This window comes from Quercus suber, unplaced genomic scaffold, assembly GCF_002906115.3.
Source record: "Quercus suber isolate HL8 unplaced genomic scaffold, Cork oak 2.0 scaffold_232, whole genome shotgun sequence".
In the NCBI taxonomy this organism is placed as follows: Eukaryota; Viridiplantae; Streptophyta; class Magnoliopsida; order Fagales; family Fagaceae; genus Quercus; species Quercus suber.
In genome coordinates, this window is record NW_027069689.1 from 179,556 (window position 1) to 203,671 (window position 24,116).

The following is a 24,116-nucleotide window of genomic DNA, read 5'->3' on the forward strand; positions in this document are numbered from 1 at the left end:
AGGCCCCTCATTAAAAAAATACTACAAAATTGTGGCCAATAATTGGTTTCATTTGGAAAAAATTGACAAATTATTAAAAAAAATATAGGTGGGATGTGCACTCTCTCCCTAAACCCAAACAAGGTTCCCTAAATTATATGACAAAAGAAATTCAACCAATTTAAACCTTAAGATGTTTCTTTAAAAAAAAAAGTTCTAAGTGTGCTAAATCATCATTGTCGATTAATTTCCTAAAGTGGCTTAATCTTGGCTTAGTTAGATTCATCAAATTTGTTGAATTCATTTTTTCTTGGATAGGTTGAGACTATTGGGTGGTTATATTATTAAATGAAATTGTAATAGTGCTTTCAATAAAATTTATAAAATCTTACTTAAAATCAATTATGTCATAAGAAGATTAAGTTAATTAACCATATTATCAGTTGAGAATGAGATGTCAATAAAACCTAAATATAAATCTTAATTATTAATTTTTCATTTCAAGAAAGTAAGAATTTTTTTAAAATAAAAAACTATGACATAGAAAGTTAAATAAATATTATTTTAATATCTGAATATAAAAATTGCTCCATTTTTTTTTCAAGAGAAATTGCTCTACTTAAAGGTATTGCCTTATGTAGGGACTCAATTTGGATTTGACCTTGAATATGGATGGGTTTTCAGCCCAACAAGCCCAAACAATAAATTTATAGAGAGTGGGTTAAAGGTTAGACACTGGCCGTCGTTCATCAAGCATCAACTCTTTTTTATAAAAGAAAATACTTAGAGTTTGTTTACAACTGGGGGGATGCTCCTCGGCCTAAAAAAAAAAAAAAAAATGCTATATATAAGCATATAAGTTATTATAACAACTTATTTGCTTATAACAAATATATAATCAATTTGAATTGTTATCTTAGAAAAAAAAAAAATTTTGAATTGACTTGTATCGATTTGTAAAAGTTGTATTGAGTTGCCCTATAACACACTCAATTTTCCAGAATCAAACCAACTTGATAAGCAAGAATTTTTAGATGACGAGTGTCCATTTTACAACCTAGCCTTTTAATTTGCTTAGTTCCACTTTGGTAGTTTGGTCTCACCTTTTACCAAATAAATAAATAAACAAACTTATTTTATTTTTGACTCAGCTTTCAACAAATACACCTCCAGAAACTGTGGGATGCCAAACTCGCTTGAGGTTGCAGTGCAATTCATCACTATTCTCTGGAGATTATATATTCATTATTAACCTAAGCATAAGGTTCTTATGAAAGATACCTTGACAAAGATTCTGGAAATAATGAAAGAGTGGCAAGTCCTTTAAATTATGGGTGTATAGCGTTGAAACTTGATAATCATAGATAAGAAAATTCCATGACTACTGGGAATCTAGGTACGTTAAGAAAAATCTAGCGTAATACCTAGGATTTATTCATGGGATATTGAAACCTAAAAACCTCCATTGAATTTGCCATTCATGGCAGCTAATTAAATTGAGATCAAGCTAACCACATTGCTTAAGAGAGTGTGTTGTGTGTAGTATAACTTACCCCACCCTCCTTTAAAAGTTACCATGGCTTTTGAGTGGAGTTGTGGTGTATAGGCCTGTCCATGGGTCGGGTTTGTGCCCAACCCGAAACCGACCCGACCAAATCGAATGGCCAGAAATTCAACCCGCCGCCGACTGACATGGTTGATCGGATCGAGCAGATTAGACCTTTAATAGACAGCAGTTGGTTCAGTCAGAGTTGGAGATTTGAAAATCAGCCAAAATCCGACGATTTTACGATGAAATCGACGAAATTTTGGTGATATTTTCGCTAAATTAGTCGAAATCTCATCAGATTCGGTGAGATCTTGCCAAATCTAGTGAGATCTTGCCAAATTCGGTGAAGATTCCATGGATCTAGCTGAGATCTCGCTAGAAATGGCTGAGATCTTGCCAGATGTAAATAACTTCGCCGAGAAATGCTGAGATCTTGGTTTGGTTGAGTTTCTTCAGGTTTTGGAGAGAAAACCCGCCAGCCAACCGCCGGTTTTAGGTTCTGGAGGCCAAGACCAGCCACCAACCGCCGGAATAGTTGGGTCGGCCGGTTTCAAATCGGTCGCCAGTCGGGTCCTCCGGGTGGGTTAGGTCTCGAATGGGTCTGGACAGGCCTAGTGGTATGCCTTTGTGTTAAAACCCCTTTCCCTCTCCCTTGTGTGTGTGTGTTTGTTTCTCAAAAAAAAAAAATAAAAAAAAAAAAAAAAAAAAAAAAAAGCTAACCACAAGCCATAAATATAAAATTGAAATAAAGGCAGAATCATTTATGGATTTTCAACATTCTATTTCTAGCATTACCACCATTGTTGAACATCCTTCATGCTGAATTGAACCCTGAAATACTTCATGATAGCCAGTGGCTACAAATTGCTTTCATTGTGGAACGAAATCATATTTTTACTTATAGATACAATATGATTTAAAATTTATATTATTTGCTCCATAATTATTACTTTTCACCATTATATCAAAATGATAAAATAAGTTTTATATAATGTTTGGCGAGGTACTCATGTAGTTTCCACATATTTTGGCAATGTGAGGCAATCCCAAATCTGACTAAAAATACTATTTGCATTGCTGGATCGAAAAGCTCTTTGTAGGGATAAGGGCCCAAAATTGTATATTGTGTTTTAGGCCTTAGCCGAGGACGTTGATTGGTCCGAGGTCGAATAAACAATAATGAGAATGTTAAGTTCAAAATCCCATAAGTAAGATGCAAACGGAAAGACTGGGAAAGGTGGTCTGAGGAGAATTATCTCCTCGAATGAGCAAAGCACAGATCAAATATATATCCTATCATTCAAAGTGACCTTCCAGGATGTTCTACTGATAAGGACGTGTATTATGAACGTACAAGAGGGATGGAAGCTTAGAAATATCTAAGGAAAAGCTACTGCCACCACATTGAATGTTCTGCAGCTAACTTTCTGACCGTATTTATGTGGAGAAAACTCCTGAACAATGTTGTCTTAGCTATCCCAACTCACAGAGGGCCAGAAAGGGTGTCTGATGGGACAAGCTGTCATGACCTTAACCTGTACTTCAGAATTTAGAGCATGACTGGTATGTTAATATCAAGTTTACCTTAATACTAACACAAACCAACCTAAATTGAAGGTGCTTAACAAGAATTTGTTTCTTGAATTCTTGCTTATTTTTTTGCATGAAAACCATAATATACAAAAAATGATGAAAACCTTGAAATTTCATTTCCTTTGAACTTGGAAGATTATTACTTGGCTAAAACTTAAGGTATTCGTGTAAATATTACATAGTTAAATGTTTAGCAAAACAATTATTACAAACCTAACCCCAAAGACATACAACTGGGATTCAAAACAAACTAAGGTTCCGAATTACATCTAAGCTCAAGGATCAAGTACATCTTGATTCCTCCTATACAACAAAAGAGCTAAACTACTATACAAGAAAAAAAAACTAACTATACATTCTAACAGACGAGATTCACAGAATCCTTGTCACCTTTAATACTCTCGCTGCTTCCAGGAAGAATCTGTGCACTGAAATATAGTAGGGTGAGCTGTGAAACCCAGTAAGGTTTTAAGCTCCATGGTCCTTTAATAAGAATACATGTAAATTAAATATTTTATAGATATGCCAGCTTTGATAAAATAGTCTTCTTATTGTTCTTATTGTTCTTAAAATAACTTACAAGCTTTTAAATGAAAATACTTCATTTTCCTTTCATATAATAATAAAAGGACATAATAAGGAACGTAAACATAATTCAGTAATCTTATCTTTGAATAGACTATAAATATTTTATCATAACTTCTCATCAGACTTATAATACATATTAGTTAATCTAGTTGTAAGTCTGTTACAACTTTGGGAGGCTTCTAGCACAGAGTGCCAGGCATCCAGCATTCTCCACAATGCTAGGTAATTCCAAAATCATATCATAATACATATTTTCAACCATGGGGATAGGTTGACATCCTCCACAAGTTGGTCGTTACCAACAAGGGCGAGTACAGCAAAGCCAGTCCCACTTTTAATGGCCAAATCAAAATTTCCATGAAAATACCAGTACTATAACCCCTACTGGCTGAGTTCAAATTATAACAATGAAATAACTGAAAACTATATTTTTCTAATAAATTTGCTTTTACATAAATGTTTCACAACAGTATCATATCCACTTTATTCTTAAAAATTATGTTTGTGATCTATATAATAACATCAATATACTAAAATTATCATGTATATAAGATTGAACAACTCACGAACATATAGTTTACTTAAATCATGCTTATATGTAATATCTTTAATTAAAAGATTTTAATGCATAATAGTTTTCTAAACAATTTTTTTTTTTTATACTTATCAAACGCACATATCATATATCCCTTACCTGAAAAGCAAAAGACGCGAAAGATTTTACAAGAGGAGTTCAAGTGTTCGTGTTCTCGTTCTCGCCACCTAAATGAAAAACCAAAACTTATTACTGATAAACTCTTCCTAAGTATTTAAACTTATACCTCAATCACAACCTAACTCTCGTACTCAAGAAAATCCTTACTTCCCATCACACAAGGTTCCCCAAAGCACATAATACAATCATCAAACACATTATGTACCCAAACTATAGAAAAACCAAGGCATAAAATTTCATATGATCCAAACATACCAAAGGATGAGAATATTAAATTATAGCTCAAAAAATTCACCATAGCTTCAAAATTAAATCCACGAAGTTAGAGTTATCCTACATTATTTACTACTCATTTCAATAGCAAAAGTCCCATTTGGAAAATACGAATGGGCTGTCCACCCACATCCAAATGTCAGGATATTTTACAGAGCTACTCCCTGGTATGTCTAGTATATACCATAAAAATTTCGGAGTCAAATAATAAAACCATAATTTATTAAAAATCATATAAGACAACATGTTCAAATCTATCCTGACAGAATTTCATACAATTTAGAAATTAAACCATTATTTTTATACTCATCCAAATGCTGTGAGACCACTTCCATAATAGCAATGTGTGTCTTAGAATTCATAAAAACTACTCCTAATTTCCTAATTCACAGAATATGATTTTAATAAATATTTTTCTTGTTGTAAACCCCAAATCTGTCACAGTGACAGTTTCAGCACAAGTTCTTACAAAATTATCAACTAATAGCAATTAGCCTTCATTTCATTTGGGTATTTTTATACCTATATTATACATATTGAAATACCTTAATAAGCATCCAATAGACCACAATATCATCAAATTTTCAAATTACTAAAAGAGAATCACAAGTTCAGCTTCTATAATCAGAACAGAGGATAAAGAATTGAAATTCAAGCAAATCATTACACCGTTAATATACCCATACAGAAAATAAACATATATACTTACCCACAACTGAAGCTAAACTTTAGTAAGAGTTTGATTTCCTTCTTAGAGAGAGATATCTATGATTTTCGGTGAAAGAAAATGAAGGTTGTTGTGAGATGGGCTGCCGTGTAAGAGCAAAGGAAGAAGAAAGAAACAAGAACAAAGGAAAAAGAATAGAGAAAGAAGAAAAGGAGCTGTTGGACTTTCTAGTACAGCAAAAGAAGATAAGAAGAGTAGACTTTAGGGTGGGATACATGTAATGCTAAGAGAAAAAAGATCACAACCCACTTTTTCCAACTTTTGGCATTTATACTTTTCACCCCTTATAAGCTTATATTTTCTGGAAAGGCCCAAACAATAATATAACTTTGCATATATATATATATATATCCTTACCTTTATAAATTTCTATCCATAACATTAAAAGAGCATATATGTTTTATAATACCATAATATCAAAGCTTCATACACTTAAAAGTAATTAAGATGATAACAAGCATATAAACCTATAAAATTAATTATGCAATTAGGTTGGGGTGTTACACAAGCACTCAAGTAGTGATTTGGATGATCAACAAATGGATGGCCAAGATCATTAAAAGGGAGATATATAATATAAGAGACCTCTGGAGAAAGAGGGATCGAAAAATTAAGAAGAAAAACATTGTAGCAATCAGGAATCAAACTTGTAATCGAACTTTGAAAGAGATATATAGGAACCAATCTCCTCAGACATTGTCGAGGACATTTTTCCTTAGTGTAAATTTGTTATTTTAATTCTTTTGTCATCAAGATCTATTTTACTTGTTGTTTGATTCATTAAAACCCAGTTTTCCAACCCATTCTCTACAAATTCATTATTTTGGACTTTTTGGGCCTAAGTCCATCTACCTTTTGGGTTAGGAATTCAAATCAGATTCTTATAATTGGCACTGTCTGTGGGAAGATTACTTGGGTGATAGTGAGTGCAATAGTGAAGGATGGTAAGATCAAGTCCCCATCAGGAAGAGTCCATGGGGTCTTGACGACAAGATCATTTCCTTAATCTTGAACGCAGGAGAGATCGAGAGGGTAATGTGCACACCATGCATACAAGTAGAAGCCACTCTCGAGTTGGAACTCACATCTCTCATGAGCAGAATAATAGAACCATGCAGTTGGAGATTAACCACATAAAAAGGAAGTTGCGCTATGCACGGCGAAAGCGAACCCCTTCCAACTTTGACGTTTCCTCTGATGATGAAGAGGATGCTAGTTATAGACGAAAGTCAAGAAACCCCACCCAACGAGTCTTTCTCCTATGATGAGGAGCACCATCATAAACGTAGATATAAGAGCTCGCCTCGCAAAGGCCTGGGAAATGATGTTATGAGCAAGGCGTTGAACCAGATTTCCAGGTCGCCCTTCACGCGCAGGGTTGAAGGGGTAAGACTTCCTCGACGATTCAATAAGCCAATGTTCACAATTTATAATGGTCGAATAGATCCTGTGGAGCATGTGAGCCACTTCAATCAGAGACTGGCTGTCCATTCCAAGAACGAGGCCTTGATGTGCAAAGTGTTTCCATTCAGTCTGGGGCCTGTGGCAATGAGATGGTTCGATGGCTTAGGGGCGGGTTCCATAAATTCCTTCAAGGAGCTTACCTATGCATTTGGCTCTCGTTTTATTACTTGTAGCAGGGTTCCTCGGCCCTTGGATTCCCTACTGTCCTTATCCATGCGAGAAGGGGAGACCCTAAAAACATACTCGGATAGATATTGCGAGATATTTAATTAGATAGATGGTGACTTTGATGACGTGGCCATCAGTACTTTCAAGGCCGGCCTCCCAGCCGAGCATGGTTTAAGGAAGTCTTTAATTGGAAAACATGTCATCAGTGTACGCCAACTCATGAACCGAATTGATAAGTATAAGAGGGTTGAGGAAGACTAGTAGCAAGGGAAAGGAAAGGCTAAAATTATTCCTCGGGAAATGAGGGATTTTAGGTCGGATCGGTACAACAACAACCGACCTTTGAAAGACTTTGCTGGGTAGTTAGGATCTGCCAGTACTCAGGTGGTTAACGCAGTGTTCTAAGAACCGATGCACCAGGTTCAGGAGAAAATTAATAATGAGTCATTCTTCAAATGGCCAAATAAGATGGTAGGAAACCCTATGAGGTGCAATCAGAGCCTTTATTACCAATATCACCAAAACCAAGGACATACCACAGAGGATTGTAGAAACTTATGGGATCATCTGGACCAGCTGGTTCGAGAAGGAAGGTTGAAGCAGCTTTTGCATCATTCCAGTGGTCAAGGGGGCCAGTTAGGTTTAGAATCCCAAAAAGATGCTTCTTCAAGACCTCCTCTGGGCACGATAAATGTCATCTTCGCTGTTCTAGGGGGGACCAGGTCCTATCTCTCCAGAGTAATGTCTGTCACTCGGCTGTTCACCGAGGACTCCAATTCTGAACTAAAGAGGGCTAGAGTGAAGATCCAACCAGCGTTAAGCTTTTCGAATGAGGATAAGGTTGGAATCATACAGCCCCATGATGATGCGTTGGTGGTCACGCTTAGGATTGGAGGATATGACATGAAGAAGGTAATGGTGGATCAGGGCAGTGGTGTTGAGAGCATATACCTTGATTTGTATAAGGGGTTGAATTTGAGACCCGAGGATTTGACAGCCTACGATTCTCATTTGGTGAGTTTTGATGGGAAGGTTGTCATTTCGATGTATCAAATTAGACTACCCGTGCAGGCTGGCACAGAAGTTATGGAGGTGGACTTCATTGTGGTGGACGCTTATTCCCCCTATACGGCCATTGTAGCCAGACCCTAGCTTTATGCTCTAGGAGCCGTCTCTTCTACTCTGCACCAGAAGGTGAAATATCCATCACGGGGTCAGATTGAAGAGATTGTTGGGAGTCAATCTACAGCTAGGCAATGCTTGGTGGCTGCCATCTTACATCAACTCGAAGTTGAGTCTTCAGCCTCTACTGGGAAAGGCTTATAACAATCAAAAACTCTGGTGTTGCCTGTCAACAGACCAACCGAGGAGGCAAAATGTAAAGATTTGGAAAAAATTGTGGTAGGTGACGATCCGGAGATGTTTTTTCATGTTAGGGTTCTACTGCCTCCTTAAAAGAATGAGGAGCTGATAGAGTTTCTCAAAGGAAACGTTGATGTGTTCGCATGGAATGCTTACGAGGCTCTGGGGGTGGATTTGAGCTTCATCTGTCATCATCTGAATGTTAATCTATTTGTCACCCCCAAAGAGCAATTACCTCGACGCTCATCCAAGGAGCATTCTGATGCTATCAAAGATGAGGTGACAAAGCTTAAACAGGCTAAGGCCATTAAGGAGGTGTTTTACCCTGAGTGGCTAGCCAATACTATTGTGGTAAAGAAGAAAAATGGGAAGTGGCGAGTGTGCATAGACTTTACAGACTTGAATAAAGCCTGTCCAAAAGACCCTTCCCCATGCCTTGGATAGATTAATTGATAGATGCAACAGTGGGCTATCCTCAGATGAGTTTCTTAGATGTCTTTCAGGGATACCATCAGATACCACTGGCTTCGGATGATCAAGAGAAGATAGCTTTTGTCAACCCCACTAGAAACTACGACTACAAGGTGATGTCTTTCGGTCTAAAAAATGCGGGATCTATCTAATAGAGGATGATGACTAAGATGTTTGAGCCACAATTAGGAAAAAATACTGAGGTCTACATTGGTGTTGCATGTAGGAGACCTTGGGAGCATTTTTGAAGTTCTGAGGAAATAGAAGTTGCACCTTAACGCTTCTTAGTGCTTTTTCGGTGTAGGATCAGATACGTTTTTGCGCTATATGATCACTCATCATGGAATTGAAGTCAATCCCGACCAGATTAAAGCAATTAATAACCTACAACCACCTCAAAATCTCAAGGAAGTTTAGAAACTAACAGGAATGACTGCTGCCTTGAACCGATTCATTTCTCGGTCAGCTAATAGGTGCCGACCCTTCTTCCTGTTAATGAATAAATGGAAAGGATTTAAGTGGACTGAGGAGTATGCCTTGGCTTTTCAACAACTCAAGGAATACCTCTTTCGGCCACCTATCATGTCCAGTCCTGAGATGGACGAGGTCCTGTTTGCTTACATTGTCATGGCCCCTCATGCGATAAACTTGGTGTTGGCGCGAGTTGATAGTGGTGTACAAAGGCTAGTTTATTATGTGAGCAAGTTATTACATGAGGTCGAGGTCCGTTATCTGCCACTGGAGAAGGCAATTTTAGTGGTAGTACACGCTACACATAAGCTATCCCATTACTTCTAATCACACATAGTTGTTGTCTTAACCCAACTTCCGCTAAGATCTCTACTTTGGAGTGTTGATTACATGGGGAGGATTGCCAAGTAGGGCACGATCCTAGGAGCTTTTGATATCAAGTACATGCCTCGTACCTCTGTTAAGGGTTAGGTCCTTGTTGATTTGGTGGCCGAGTTTGCTGAACCCCCGTTGGAGAAAGAGGTAGAAACCCAGGGCATGGATGGGAAATTTGTTGGCGCAATCTCTCTGTAAGAACCTTCATTCTGGAAGGTATATGTTGATGGTGCAGCGAATCAAAGGGGATCCGGAGTGGGGCAAGTCTTAGTATCTCCTAAAAAAATCACCATTGAGAAATCATTAAGATTAGGCTTCTTGGCCACAAATAACGAAGCTGAATATGAGGTTCTACTGATGGGAATGGCCATGGTTCAAAGAATGGGCAAAATGGCAGTAGAGATGTTCTCAAACTCAAGATTAGTTGTTGGCCAAGTGAAAGGAGAGTTAGAAGCGAGAGATGAGAGAATGCAAGGGTACTTGAGTTAAGTTAGGAATTTCCAATCAGGGTTTGAATCTTTCAACCTATTGCATATCCTTAAAAGTGGAAACACGCATGTTGATTCCCTAGCCACACTTGCAACCTTCTCGGCATAGAACTTGCCTCAGGTCATTCTTGTTGAAGACTTGTACAAGCCTACAGAGGTGAAGAGAGAGGTGGTCCATGTTCACCAAGTTAGAGTAGGGCCTAGCTGGATGGACCCCATGGTACTATTCTTGAAGAAGGATATCCTACCCGATGAAAAATTAGAAGCTGACAAGGTACGTAGGAAGGCTCTTCGGTTCTAGCTATCCGAGGACTAAAAATTATACAAACGCTCATTTTCTTGGCCATACCTGCTATGCATACACCATGAGGTAACAGAATTACTCCTTGAGGAGTTACATGAAGGGATTTGTGGAAGTCACACCGGAGGTAGATCTTTGTCGCACAGAGCCATCATTCGGGGCTATTAATGGGCAAACATGCAAAAGGAAGCACAAGAATATGTAAAGAAGTGTGACCAATGCCAAAGATTTGCACCAAACATACACTAATCGAGAGGAGTCCTTAATCCTCTGTCCAGCCTTTGGCCATTCGCTCAATGGGGTTTGGAAATTATAGGCCCTTTCCCCAAGGCAGTAGGAAATAAGAGATACTTACTAGTCAGTACGGACTATTTCACTAAGTGGGTCGAGGCTAAACCCTTGATGAATATCAAGGATCTAGATGCCAAGAAATTTTTTTGGAAAAATATTGTCACTCGGTTTGGGGTCCCTCGTACCTTTATCTCAGATAATGGCTTTCAGTTTGATGGCAAAGCTTTCAGGAGATATTGTTGTGATCTTGGAATTATGAATAGATATTCCACCCCAGCTTATCCCCAAGGGAATGGACAAGCTGAAACTGTTAACTAGGTCATAGTAAACGGACTCAAGAAAAGGTTGAATGATGCAAAGGGAAAGTCGGTGGATGAACTATCACATGTCCTGTGGACTTATTGAACCACACCTCGCAAGTCAACAGGGGAGACCCCCTTTTCGATAACTTATGTAGCTGAGACTGTTATTCCTTTAGAGACTGGCTTCCCAATACTGAGAACAAGTTCTTTCAATCTGAGTGATAACAACAAATTACTAGAAAATGAGCTTACACTTGATTGAAGAAAGAAGAAAGAACGCCATGGTCCAATTAGCATATTACCAACATAAGCTCAAGTAAGGGTATGATGCCAATGTGAAGCAGAGACCATTAGTGACTGGTGACTTGCTGTTGAGAAAGGTTTTAGGTACTGCAAAGAACTCGGCATGGGGAAAACTAGGCCCCAACTGGGATGGGCCATATTGCATCATCTCGATGGCTGGTATAGGAGCATATTTTCTTGAAGACCTAGATGAACATGTGATACTACACCCTTGGAATGTAAACAACCTGAAAATGTACTATTATTAATAAAAGTTACCTTCGTCATATTCTCATTTGTTATGTAATACATTATCTTTTTAAGTATTAAACAGAACCTTAGACTTGCTTGGCTTTTCAGGCTACATGTTTTGGAAAAATTAATATTTAATGACATCTTTCTAAGTATTAAACAGAATCTTAATCATGTTTGGCTCATCGAACCACATTCTTTGAGAAAATTAATACTTAATGACATCTTTCTAAGTATTAAATAGAACCTTAGTTATGTTTGGCTCATTGGACCACATGCTTTGGGAAAATTAATACTTAATGACATCTTTCTAAGTATTAAACAAAACCTTAGTCATGTTTGGCTCCTCGGACCACATGCTTTGGGGAAATTAACACTCTGTGACCTCTTTCTAAGTATTAAACAGAACCTTAGATATGCTTGGCTCCTCAGACCACATGCTTTAGGGAAATTTATACTTAATGACATCTTTTTTCAGTGGTTAAACAAAATCTTAGTCATGTTTAGCTTCTCGGACTGCATGTTTTGGGAAAATTAACACTCTGTGACATATTTCTAAGTATTAAACATTAGACATGTCTAGCTCCTTAGAGCACGTGCTTTGGGAAAATTAGTACTTAGTGACATCTTTTTTTCAGTGATTAAACAGAATCCTAGTCATACTTGGCTCCTCGGACCATATGCTTTGGGTAAATTGACTTAACTTATTTATTTTCCTAAGTACCAGAATAGATCCCAAGTTACACGTGACTCCTCGTATCTATAGCTTTAAGTAAGTTAATGTTCTTAGATATTTATATAAGTGTTGAGCAGAATAAGGGTTGTCTGCTCTGTTTATTCTTTACAAGATATGTTATTCATCCCCATAAGATTCAATCTTCCTTGAAGAATGCCCAACTCTCAGTACAAGTATGTGATAATTCTCTTTATTGCTAGCACTTGTTCAATTTATTTGAATTAGCAATAATACAATACTATTAGCTTTTGTTAAAGTATGAGTAATAACAATTCACTATTGTTCGCAATCTTGGTTAATATTGATAAGAGAATAAAAGCTACAAGGAAAAAGAAAGATTCATGAAACAAAAGGTGAAGTCTTTTCATTGATCAAAAGGAGAGTCTATTACAAATAGTGGTGAAACACCACAACAAGAAGAAAAAAAAAAAACAAAAAACAAAAAATATACATGCAGAAAGATAAAAATAATAAAATAATAAAAAAAATCCTATAACTAGGTCTTTGCTTAGTGAGAGTCCTTCTTGGGATCAGCTGCCTTGGATTAGGAATCCCCAGCCTTGAACTTAGACTCTGCATCCTTAGCCTTGGAGACCACATCCCTAATCGTGAGATCGTCCTCGGAGTGTTTGGCCTTCATCAGTGGCTGAACGTCCTTATCCTTTCCAGCCCCTGTTGAGACTTCAACATCAGGAGAGGGCTTAGGTGATGGGGAGCTGCTCAGGAGGAGGGATAGGGTCAGCAACAAGAGGAGGGAGCATTGCTAAAACTTCTCGGATATCCTCCAGGAAGAAGATGTTCTCAGCCCTCCTCAGCTCGGAGTCAGCAGGGACTCCCGCCCAATTAAGCGCTTCTACCTACGTCTCGGCGCAGTAGTCCCTACACACTCCTGCCACCTCATCTGCCAACCGTGCCTCCATTTCTAGCACCCCACACTCATAAGATGCAGTCTCTGCGGCTTTAGAAGCTTTCCTAACCACCCGAGCTGCGTCCTTAGCTTTTTGCAACTCAACTTTGAGGTCCAAGACCAGCTGTCTCTGCGTGGCCAGTTCAATCTCAGTCATATGAAGCTGCTTGCGCTGGTCCTCGGCCTGGGTCTCTGTGCTCTTCAAAAAAGCTTCAGCACTCAGACGTGCCCTCTTCGAAGTGATCAGCTTGTTGGTCAGCTCGTTTGCTCTTACTTGAGGGCTCCTAGGGACTTCTCAACCTCAGCATGGGAGTGGGCCTCAGCCCTAGCCTCATTGTGAGCATCCCGGACCCACTCTTTGACCACAAAAACTTGCTGGGTGACCTGCATAAAAATCACGAAGGAATCCCATTTAAAAAAAAAAAAAAAGTGAAAGCCTATTCGCTTGAGGTTGCAGTGCAATTCATCACTATTCTCTGGAGATTATATATTCATTATTAACCTAAGCATAAGGTTCTTATGAAAGATACCTTGACAAAGATTCTGGAAATAATGAAAGAGTGGCAAGTCCTTTAAATTATGGGTGTATAGCGTTGAAACTTGATAATCATAGATAAGAAAATTCCATGACTACTGGGAATCTAGGTACGTTAAGAAAAATCTAGCGTAATACCTAGGATTTATTCATGGGATATTGAAACCTAAAAACCTCCATTGAATTTTCCATTCATGGCAGCTAATTAAATTGAGATCAAGCTAACCACATTGCTTAAGAGAGTGTGTTGTGTGTAGTATAACTTACCCCACCCTCCCTTAAAAGTTATCGTGGCTTTTGAGTGGAGTTGTGGTGTATAGGCCTGTCCATGGGTCGGGTTTGTGCCCAACCCAAAACCGACCCGACCAGATCGGATGGCCAGAAATTCAACCCGCCGCCGACTGACATGGTTGATCGGATCATGCAGATTAGACCTTTAATAAACAGCAGTCGGTTCAGTCGGAGTTGGAGATTTGAAAATCGGCCAAAATCCGACAATTTTACGATGAAATCGACGAAATTTTGGTGATATTTTCGCTGAATTAGTCGAAATCTCATCAGATTCGGTGAGATCTTGCCAAATCTAGTGAGATCTCGCCAAATTCGGTGAAGATTCCATGGATCTAGCTGAGATCTCGCTAGAAATGGCTGAGATCTTGTCGGATGTAAATAACTTCACCGAGAAATGCTGAGATCTTGGTTTGGTTGAGTTTCTTCAGGTTTTGGAGAGAAAACCCGCCAGCCAACTGCCGATTTCGGGTTCTGGAGGCCAAGAACAGCCGCCGACCGCCGGAATAGTTGGGTCGGCCGGTTTCGAATCGGTCGCCAGTCGGGTCCTCTAGGTGGGTTAGGTCTCGAATGGGTCTGGACAGGCCTAGTGGTATGCCTTTGTATTAGAACCCCTTTCCCTCTCCCTTGTGTGTGTGTGTTTGTTTCTCCAAAAAAAAAAAAAAAAAAAACTAACCACAAGCCATAAATATAAAATTGAAATAAAGGCAGAATCATTTATGGATTTTCAACATTCTATTTCTGGCATTACCACCATTGTTGAACATCCTTCATGCTAAATTGAACCCTGAAATACTTCATGATATCCAGTGGCTACAAATTGCTTTCATTGTGGAACGAAATCATATTTTTACTTATAGATACAATATGATTTAAAATTTATATTATTTGCTCCATAATTATTACTTTTCACCATCATATCAAAATGATAAAATAAGTTTTATATAATGTTTGGCGAGGTACTCATGTAGTTTCCACATATTTTGGCAATGTGAGGCAATCCCAAATCTGACTAAAAATACTATTTGCATTGCTGGATTGAAAAGCTCTTTGTAGGGATAAAGGCCCAAAATTGTATATTGTGTTTTAGGCCTTAGCCGAGAACGTTGATTGGTCCGAGGACGAATAAACAATAATGAGAATGTTAAGTTCAGAATCCCATAAGTAAGATGCAAACGAAAAGACTGGGAAAGTTGGTCTGAGGATAATTGAGCAAAGCACAGATCAAATATATATCCTATCATTCAAAGTGACCTTCCAGGATGTTCTACTGATAGGGACGTGTATTATGAACGTACAAGAGGGATGGAAGCTTAGAAATATCTAAGGAAAAGTTACTGCCACCACATTAAATGTTCTGCAGCTAACTTTCTGGCCGTATTTATGTGGAGAAAACTCCTAAACAATGTTGTCTTAGCTATCCCAACTCACAAAGGGCCAGAAAGGGTGTCCGATGGAACAAGCTGTCATGACCTAAACCTGTACTTCAGAATTTAGAGCATGACTGGTATGTTAATATCAAGTTTACCTTAATACTAANAAAAAAAATCCATTATCATTTTAGCCTTTAGAAGGATTTTAATTTAAGAAAAAAAAAAAAAAAAAAAAAAAAAAAAAAAAAAAAAAAAAAAAAAAAAAAAAAAAAAAAAAAAAAAAAAAAAAAAAAAAAAAAAAAAAAAAAAAAAAAAAAAAAAAAAAAAAAAAAAACTAACTATACATTCTAACAAACGAGATTCACAGAATCCTTGTCACCTTTAATACTCTCGCTGCTTCCAGGAAGAACCTGTACACTGAAATATAGTAGGGTGAGCTGCGAAGCCCAGTAAGGTTTTAAGCTCCATGGGCCTTTAATAAGAATACATGTAAATCAAATATTTTATAAATATGCCAGCTTTGATAAAATAGTCTTCCTATTATTCTTATTGTTCTTAAAATAAATTACAAGCTTTTAAATGAAAATACTTCATTTTCCTTTCATATAATAATAAAAAGATATAATAAGGAACGTAAACATAATTCAGTAATCTTATCTTTGAATAGACTGTAAATATTTTATCATAACTTCTCATCAGACTTATAATACATATTAGTTAATCCAGTTGTAAGTCTGTTACAACTTTGGGAGGCTTCTAGCACAGAGTGCCAGGCATTCAGCATTCCCCACAATGCTAGGTAATTCCAAAATCATATCATAATACATATTTTCAACCATGGGAGTAGGTTGACATCCTCCACAAGTTTGTCGTTACCAACAAGGGCGAGTACAGCAAAACCAGTCCCACTTTTAATGGCCAAATCAAAATTTCCATGAAAATACCAGTACTATAACCCCTATTGGCTGAGTTCAAATTATAACAATGGAATAACTGAAAACTATATTTTTCTGACAAATTTACTTTTACATAAATGTTTCACAACAGTATCATATCCACTTTATTCTTAAAAATTATGTTCGTGATCTATATAATAACATCAATATACTAAAATTATCATGTATATAAGATTGAACAACTCACGAACATATAGTTGACTTAAACCATGCTTATATGTAATATCTTTAATTAAAAGATTTTAATGCATAATAGTTTTCTAAACAATTTTTTTTTTTTTTTTTTTTATACTTATCAAACGCACATATCATATATCCCTTACCTGAAAACAAAAGACGCGAAAGATTGTACAAGAGGAGTTCAAGTGTTCGTGTTCTCGTTCTCGCCACCTAAATGAAAAACCAAAACTTATTACTGATAAACTCTTCCTAAGTATTTAAACTTATACCTCAATCACAACCTAACTCTCGAACTCAAGAAAATCCTTACTTCCCATCACACAAGGTTCCCCAAAGCACATAATACAATCATCAAACACATTATGTACCCAAACTATAGAAAAATCAAGGCATAATTTCATATGATCCAAACATACCAAAGGATGAGAATATCAAATTATAGCTCAAAAAATTCACCATAGCTTCAAAATTAAATCCACAAAGTTAGAGCTATCCTACATTATTTACTACTCATTTCAATAGCAAAAGTCCCATTTGTAAAATACGAATGGGCTGTCCGCCCACATCCAAATGTCAGGATATTTTACAGAGCTACTCCCTGGTATGTCTAGTATATACCATTAAAATTTCGGAGTCAAATAATAAAACTATAATTTATTAAAAATCATACAAGACAACGTATTCAAATCTATCCTGACAGAATTTCATACAATTTAGAAATTAAACCATTATTTTTATACTCATCCAAATGCTGTGAGACCACTTCCATAATAGCAATGTGTGTCTTAGAATTCATAAAAACTACTCCTAATATCCTAATTCACAGAATATGATTTTAATAAATATTTTTCTTGTTGTAAACCCCAAATCTGTCACAGTGACAGTTTCAGCACAAGTTCTTACAAAATTATCAACTAATAGCAATTAGCCTTCATTTCATTTGGGTATTTTTATACCTATACTATACATATTGAAATACCTTAATAAGCATCCAATAGACCACAATATCATCAAATTTTCAAATTACTAAAAGAGAATCACAAGTTCAGCTTCTACAATCAGAACAGAGGATAAAGAATTGAAATTCAAGCAAATCATTACACCGTTAATATACCCATACAGAAAATAAACATATATACTTACCCACAACTGAAGCTAAACTTTAGTAAGAGTTTGATTTCCTTCTTAGAGAGAGATATCTATGATTTTCGGTGAAAGAAAATGAAGGTTGTAGTGAGATGGGCTGCCGTGTAAGAGCAAAGGAAGAAGAAAGAAACAAGAACAAAGGAAAAAGAATAGAGAAAGAAGAAAAGGAGCTGCTGGACTTTCTAGTACGGCAAAAGAAGATAAGAAGAGTGGACTTTGGGGTGGGATACATGTAATGCTAAGAGAAAAAAGATCACAACCCACTTTTTCCAACTTTTGGCATTTATACTTTTCACCCTTTATAAGCTTATATTTTCTAGAAAGGCCCAAACAATAATATAACTTTGCATATATATATATATATACTTACCTTTATAAATTTCTATCCATAACATTAAAAGAGCATATATGTTTTATAATACCATAATATCAAAGCTTCATACACTTAAAAGTAATTAAGATGATAACAAGCATATAAACCCATAAAATTAATTATGCAATTAGGTTGGGGTGTTACACAAGCACTCAAGTAGTGATTTGAATGATCAACAAATGGAGGGCCAAGATCATTAAAAGGGAGATATATAATATAAGAGACCTCTAGAGAAAGAGGGATCGGAAAATTAAGAAGAAAAACATTGTAGCAATCAGGAATCAAACTTGTAATCGAACTTTGAAAGAGATATATAGGAACCAATCTCCTCAGACATTGTCGATGACATTTTTCCTTAGTGTAAATTTGTTATTTTAATTTTTTTGTCATCAAGATCTATTTTACTTGTTGTTTGATTCATTAAAACCAAGTTTTCCAACCCATTCTCTACAAATTCATTATTTTGCGCTTTTTGAGCCTAATTCCATCTACCTTTTGGGTTAGGAATTCAAATCAGATCCTTATAATTGGCACTATCTGTGGGAAGATTACTTGGGTGATAGTGAGTGCAATGGTGAAGGATGGTAAGATCAAGTCCCCATTGGGAAGAGTCCATGGGGTCTTGACGACAAGATCATTTCCTTAATCTTGAACGCAGGAGAGATCGAGAGGGTAATGTGCACACCATGCATACAAGTAGAAGCCACTCTTGAGTTGGAACTCACATCTCTCATGAGCAGAATAATAGAACCATGCAGTTGGAGATTGACCACATAAAAAGGAAGTTGCGCTATGCACGGCGAAAGCGAACCCCTTCCAACTTTGACGTTTCCTCCGATGATGAAGAGGATGCTAGTTATAGACGAAAGTCAAGAACCCCACCCAGCGAGTCTTTCTCCTATGATGAGGAGCACCATCATAAACGTAGGTATAAGAGCTCGCCTTGCAAAGGCCTGGGAAATGACGTTATGAGCAAGGCGTTGAACCAGATTTCCAGGTCGCCCTTTATGCGCAAGGTTGAAGGGGTAAGACTTCCTCGACGATTCAATAAGCCAACGTTCACAATCTATAATGGTCGAATAGATCCTGTGGAGCATGTGAGCCACTTCAATCAGAGATTGGCTGTCCATTCCAAGAAAGAGGCCTTGATGTGCAAAGTGTTTCCATCCAGTCTGGGGCCTGTGGCAATGAGATGGTTCGATGGCTTAGGGGTGGGTTCCATAAATTCCTTCAAGGAGCTTACCCATGCATTTGACTCTCGTTTTATTACTTGTAGCAGGGTTCCTCGGCCCTTGGATTCCCTACTGTCCTTATCCATGCGAGAAGGGGAGACCCTGAAAACATACTCGGATAGATATTGTGAGATATTCAATTAGATAGATGGTGACTTTGATGACGTGGCCATCAGTACTTTCAAGGCCGGCCTCCCAGCCGAGCACGGTTTAAGGAAGTCTTTAATTGGAAAACCTGTCATCAGTGTATGCCAACTTATAAACCGAATTGATAAGTATAAGAGGGTTGAGGAAGACTAGTAGCAAGGGAAAGGAAAGGCTAAAGTTATTCCTCAGGAAATGAGGGATTTTAGGTCGGATCGGTACAACAACAACCGACCTTTGAGGGACTTTGCTGGGCAGTTAGGATTTGCCAGTACTCAGGTGGTTAACGCAGTGTTCTAAGAACCGGTGCACCAGGTTCAGGAGAAAATTAATAATGAGTCATTCTTCAAATGGCCAAATAAGATGGTAGGAAACCCTATGAGGTGCAATCAGAGCCTTTATTACCAATATCACCAAGACCAAGGACATACCACAGAGGATTGTAGAAACTTATGGGATCATCTGGACTAGCTGGTTCGAGAGGGAAGGTTGAAGCAGCTTTTGCATCATTCCAGTGGTCAAGGGGGCCAGTTAGGTTTAGAATCCCGGAAAGATGCTTCTTCAAGACCTCCTCTGGGCACGATAAATGTCATCTTCGCTGTTCTAGGGGGGACCGGGTCCTATCTCTCCAGAGTAATGTCTGTCGCTCAGCTGTTCGCCGAGGACTCCAATTCTGAATCGAAGAGGGCTAGAGTGAAGATCCAACCAGCGTTAAGCTTTTTGAATGAGGATAAGGTTGGAATCATACAGCCCCACGATGATGCGTTGGTGGTCATGCTTAGGATTGGAGGATATGACATGAATAAGGTAATGGTGGATCAGGGCAGTGCTGTTGAGAGCATATACCTTGATTTGTATAAGGGGTTGAATTTGAGACCCGAGGATTTGACAGCCTACGATTCTCATTTGGTGAGTTTTGATGGAAAGGTTGTCATTTCGATGGGTCAAATTAGACTACCCGTGCAGGCTGGCACAGAAGTTATGGAGGTGGATTTCATTGTGGTGGACGCTTATTCCCCCTATACGGCCATTATAGCTAGACCCTAGCTTCATGCTCTAGGAGCCGTCTCTTCTACTCTGCACCAGAAGGTGAAATATCTGTCACGAGGTCAGATTGAAGAGATTGTTGGGAGTCAATCTACAGCTAGGCAATGCTTGGTGGTTGCCATCTTACATCAGCTCGAAGCTGAGTCTTCAGCCTCTACTGGGAAAGGCTTATAGCAATCAAAAACTCTGGTGTTGCCTGTCAACAGACCAACCAAGGAGGCAAAATGTAAAGATTTGGAAAAAATTGTGGTGGGTGACGATCCGGAGATGTTTTTTCATGTTGGGGTTCAACTGCCTCCTTAAAAGAATGAGGAGCGGATAGAGTTTCTCAAAGGAAACGTTGATGTGTTCGCATGGAATGCTTACAAGGCTCTGGGGGTGGATTTGAGCTTCATCTGTCATCATCTAAATGTTAATCTATCTGTCACCCCCAAAAAGCAATTACCTCGGCGCTCATCTAAGGAGCATTCTGATGCTATCAAAGATGAGGTGACAAAACTTAAACAGGCTAAGGCCATTAAGGAGGTGTTTTACCCTAAGTGGCTAGCCAATACTATTGTGGTAAAGAAGAAAAATGGGAAGTGGCGAGTGTGCATAGACTTTACAGACTTGAATAAAGCCTGTCCAAAAGACCCTTCCCCATGCCTCGAATAGACTAATTGATAGATGCAACAGTGGGCCATCCTCAGATGAGTTTCTTAGATGTCTTTCAGGGATACCATCAGATACCACTGGCCTCAAATGATCAAGAGAAGATAGCTTTTGTCAACCCCACTAGAAACTACGACTACAAGGTGATGCCTTTCGGTCTAAAAAATGCTGGATCTATCTAATAGAGGATGATGACTAAGATGTTTGAGCCACAATTAGGCAAAAATATTGAGGTCTACATTGGTGTTGCATGTAAGAGACCTTGAGAGCATTTTTGAAGTTCTAAGGAAATAGAAGTTGCACCTTAACGCTTCTAAGTGCTTTTTCGGTGTGGGATCAGATAAGTTTTTGGGCTATATGATCACTCATCATAGAATTGAAGTCAATCCCGACCAGATTAAAGCAATTAATAAGCTACAACCACCTCAAAATCTCAAGGAAGTTCAGAAACTAACAGGAATGACTGCTGCCTTGAACCAATTCATTTCTCAGTCAGCTAATAGGTGCCGACCCTTCTTCCTGTTGATGAATAAATGGAAATGATTTAAGTGGACTGAGGAGTGTGCCTTGGCTTTTCAACAACTCAAGGAATACCTCTTTCGGCCACCTATCATGTCCAGTCCTGAGATGGACGAGGTCCTGTTTACTTACATTATTATGGCCCCTCATGCGATAAACTTGGTGTTGGCGTGAGTTGATAGTGGTGTACAAAGGCTAGTTTATTATGTGAGCAAGTTATTACATGAGGTCGAGGTCCGTTATCTGCCACTGGAGAAGGCAATTTAAGTGGTAGTACACGCTACACATAAGCTATCCCATTACTTCTAATCACACACAGTTGTTGTCTTAACCCAACTTCCGCTAAGATCTCTACTTTGGAATGTTGATTAAACGGGGAGGATTACCAAGTAGGGCACGATCCTAGGAGCTTTTGATATCAAGTACATGCCTCGTACCTCTGTTAAGGGTTAGGTCCTTGTTGATTTGGTGGTCGAGTTTGTTGAACCCCCATTGGAGAAAGAGGTAGAAACCCAAGGCATGGATGGGAAATTTGTTGGCGCAATCTCTCTGTAAGAACCTTCATTCTGGAAGGTATATGTTGATGGTGCAGCGAATCAAAAGGGATCCGGAGTGGGGCAAGTCTTAGTATCTTCTAAAAAAATCACCATTGAGAAATCATTAAGATTGGGCTTCTTAGCCACAAATAACGAAGCTGAATATGAGGTTTTACTGATGGGAATGGCCATGGTTCAAAGAATGGGCAAAATGGCAGTAGAGATATTCTCGGACTCAAGATTAGTCATTGGCCAAGTGAAAGGAGAGTTAGAAGCGAGAGATGAGAGAATGCAAGGGTACTTGAGTTAAGTTAGGAATTTCCAATCAGGGTTTGAATCTTTCAACCTATTGCATATCCCTAAAATTTGAAACACACATGTTGATTCCCTAGCCATACTTGCAACCTTCTCGGTATAGAACTTGCCTCAGGTCATCCTTGTTGAGGACTTGTACAAGCCCACAGAGGTGAAGAGAGAGGTGGTCCATGTTCACAAGTTAGAGTAGGGCCTAGCTGGATGGACCCCATGGTACTATTCTTGAAGAAGGATATCCTACCCGATGAAAAATTAGAAGCTGACAAGGTACGTAGGAAGGCTCTTCGGTTCTAGCTATCCTAGGACTAAAAATTATACAAACGCTCATTTTCTTGGCCATACCTACTATGCATACACCCTGAGGTAACAGAATTACTCCTTGAGGAGTTACATGAAGGGATTTGTGGAAGTCACACCGGAGGCAGATCTTTGTCACACAGAGCCATCATTCGGGGCTATTAATGGGCAAACATACAAAAGGAAGCATAAAAATATGTAAAGAAGTGTGACCAATGCCAAAAATTTGCACCAAACATACACTAACCGGGAGGAGCCCTTAATCCTCTGTCCAGCCTTTGGCCATTCGCTCAGTGGGGTTTGGAAATTATAGGCCCTTTCCCCAAGGTAGTAGGAAATAAAAGATACTTGCTAGTCAGTACGGACTATTTCACTAAGTGGGTCGAGGCTAAACCCTTGGCGAATATCAGGGATCTAGATGCCAAGAAATTTGTTTGGAAAAATATTGTCACTCGGTTTGGGGTCCCTTGTACCTTTATTTCAGATAATGGCTTTCAGTTTGATGGCAAAGCTTTCAGGAGATATTGTTGTGATCTTGGAATTACGAATAGATATTCCACCCCAGCTTATCTCCAAGGGAATGGACAAGCTAAAACTGTTAACTAGGTCATAGTGAACGAACTCAAGAAGAGGTTGAATGATGCGAAGGGAAAGTCGGTGGATGAACTATCACATGTCCTGTGGACGTATTGAACCACACCTCGCAAGTCAACAGGGGAGACCCCCTTTTTGATAACTTATGTAGCTGAGACTGTTATTCCTTTAGAGACTGGCTTCCCAATACTGAGAACAAGTTCTTTCAATCCGAGTGATAACAACAAATTACTAGAAAATGAGCTTACACTTGATTGAAGAAAGAAGAAAGAATGCCATAGTCCAATTAGCATATTACCAACATAAGCTCAAGTAAGGGTATGATGTCAATGTGAAGCTAAGACCATTAGTGACTGATGACTTGCTGTTGAGAAAGGTTTTAGGTACTGCAAAGAACTTGGCATTGGGAAAACTAGGCCCCAACTGGGATGGGCCATATCGCATCACCTCGATGGCTGGTATAGGAGCATATTTTCTTGAAGACCTAGATGAACATGTGATACCACACCCTTGGAATGTAAACAACCTGAAAATGTACTATTATTAATAAAAGTTTCCTTCGTCATATTCTCATTTGTTATGTAATACATTATCTTTCTAAGTATTAAACAGAACCTTAGACATGCTTGGCTCTTC

The 24,116-nt window shown here is 38.3% G+C and overlaps 1 protein-coding gene and 2 long non-coding RNA genes across 4 annotated transcripts; 1 reads left to right on the forward strand and 2 right to left on the reverse strand.

Moving 5' to 3' along the window:
* Positions 1 to 3,215: 3,215 nt before the first annotated feature.
* Positions 3,216 to 5,611, reverse strand: LOC112017398 (uncharacterized). Of its 2 annotated transcripts, none has more exons than XR_002883473.1 (3): positions 5,407 to 5,611; positions 4,404 to 4,471; positions 3,216 to 3,549 (listed from the first exon to the last, which is right to left on the reverse strand). It is a non-coding gene; the product is annotated as an uncharacterized LOC112017398 (long non-coding RNA). The 2 variants fall into 2 exon arrangements; XR_010631646.1 differs by having other exon boundaries at positions 3,216 to 3,604.
* Positions 5,612 to 7,467: 1,856 nt separating this feature from the next.
* On the forward strand, positions 7,468 to 8,208 carry LOC112017401 (uncharacterized). The gene has a single exon (XM_024049850.1). It carries the CDS (start codon positions 7,468 to 7,470, stop codon positions 8,206 to 8,208), a length of 741 nt encoding a protein of 246 aa, XP_023905618.1.
* A 7,494-nt stretch (positions 8,209 to 15,702) lies between these two features.
* On the reverse strand, positions 15,703 to 17,985 carry LOC112017394 (uncharacterized). Its single transcript, XR_002883472.2, has 3 exons — positions 17,770 to 17,985; positions 16,770 to 16,836; positions 15,703 to 15,907 (listed from the first exon to the last, which is right to left on the reverse strand). It is a non-coding gene; the product is annotated as an uncharacterized LOC112017394 (long non-coding RNA).
* Positions 17,986 to 24,116: the final 6,131 nt, after the last annotated feature.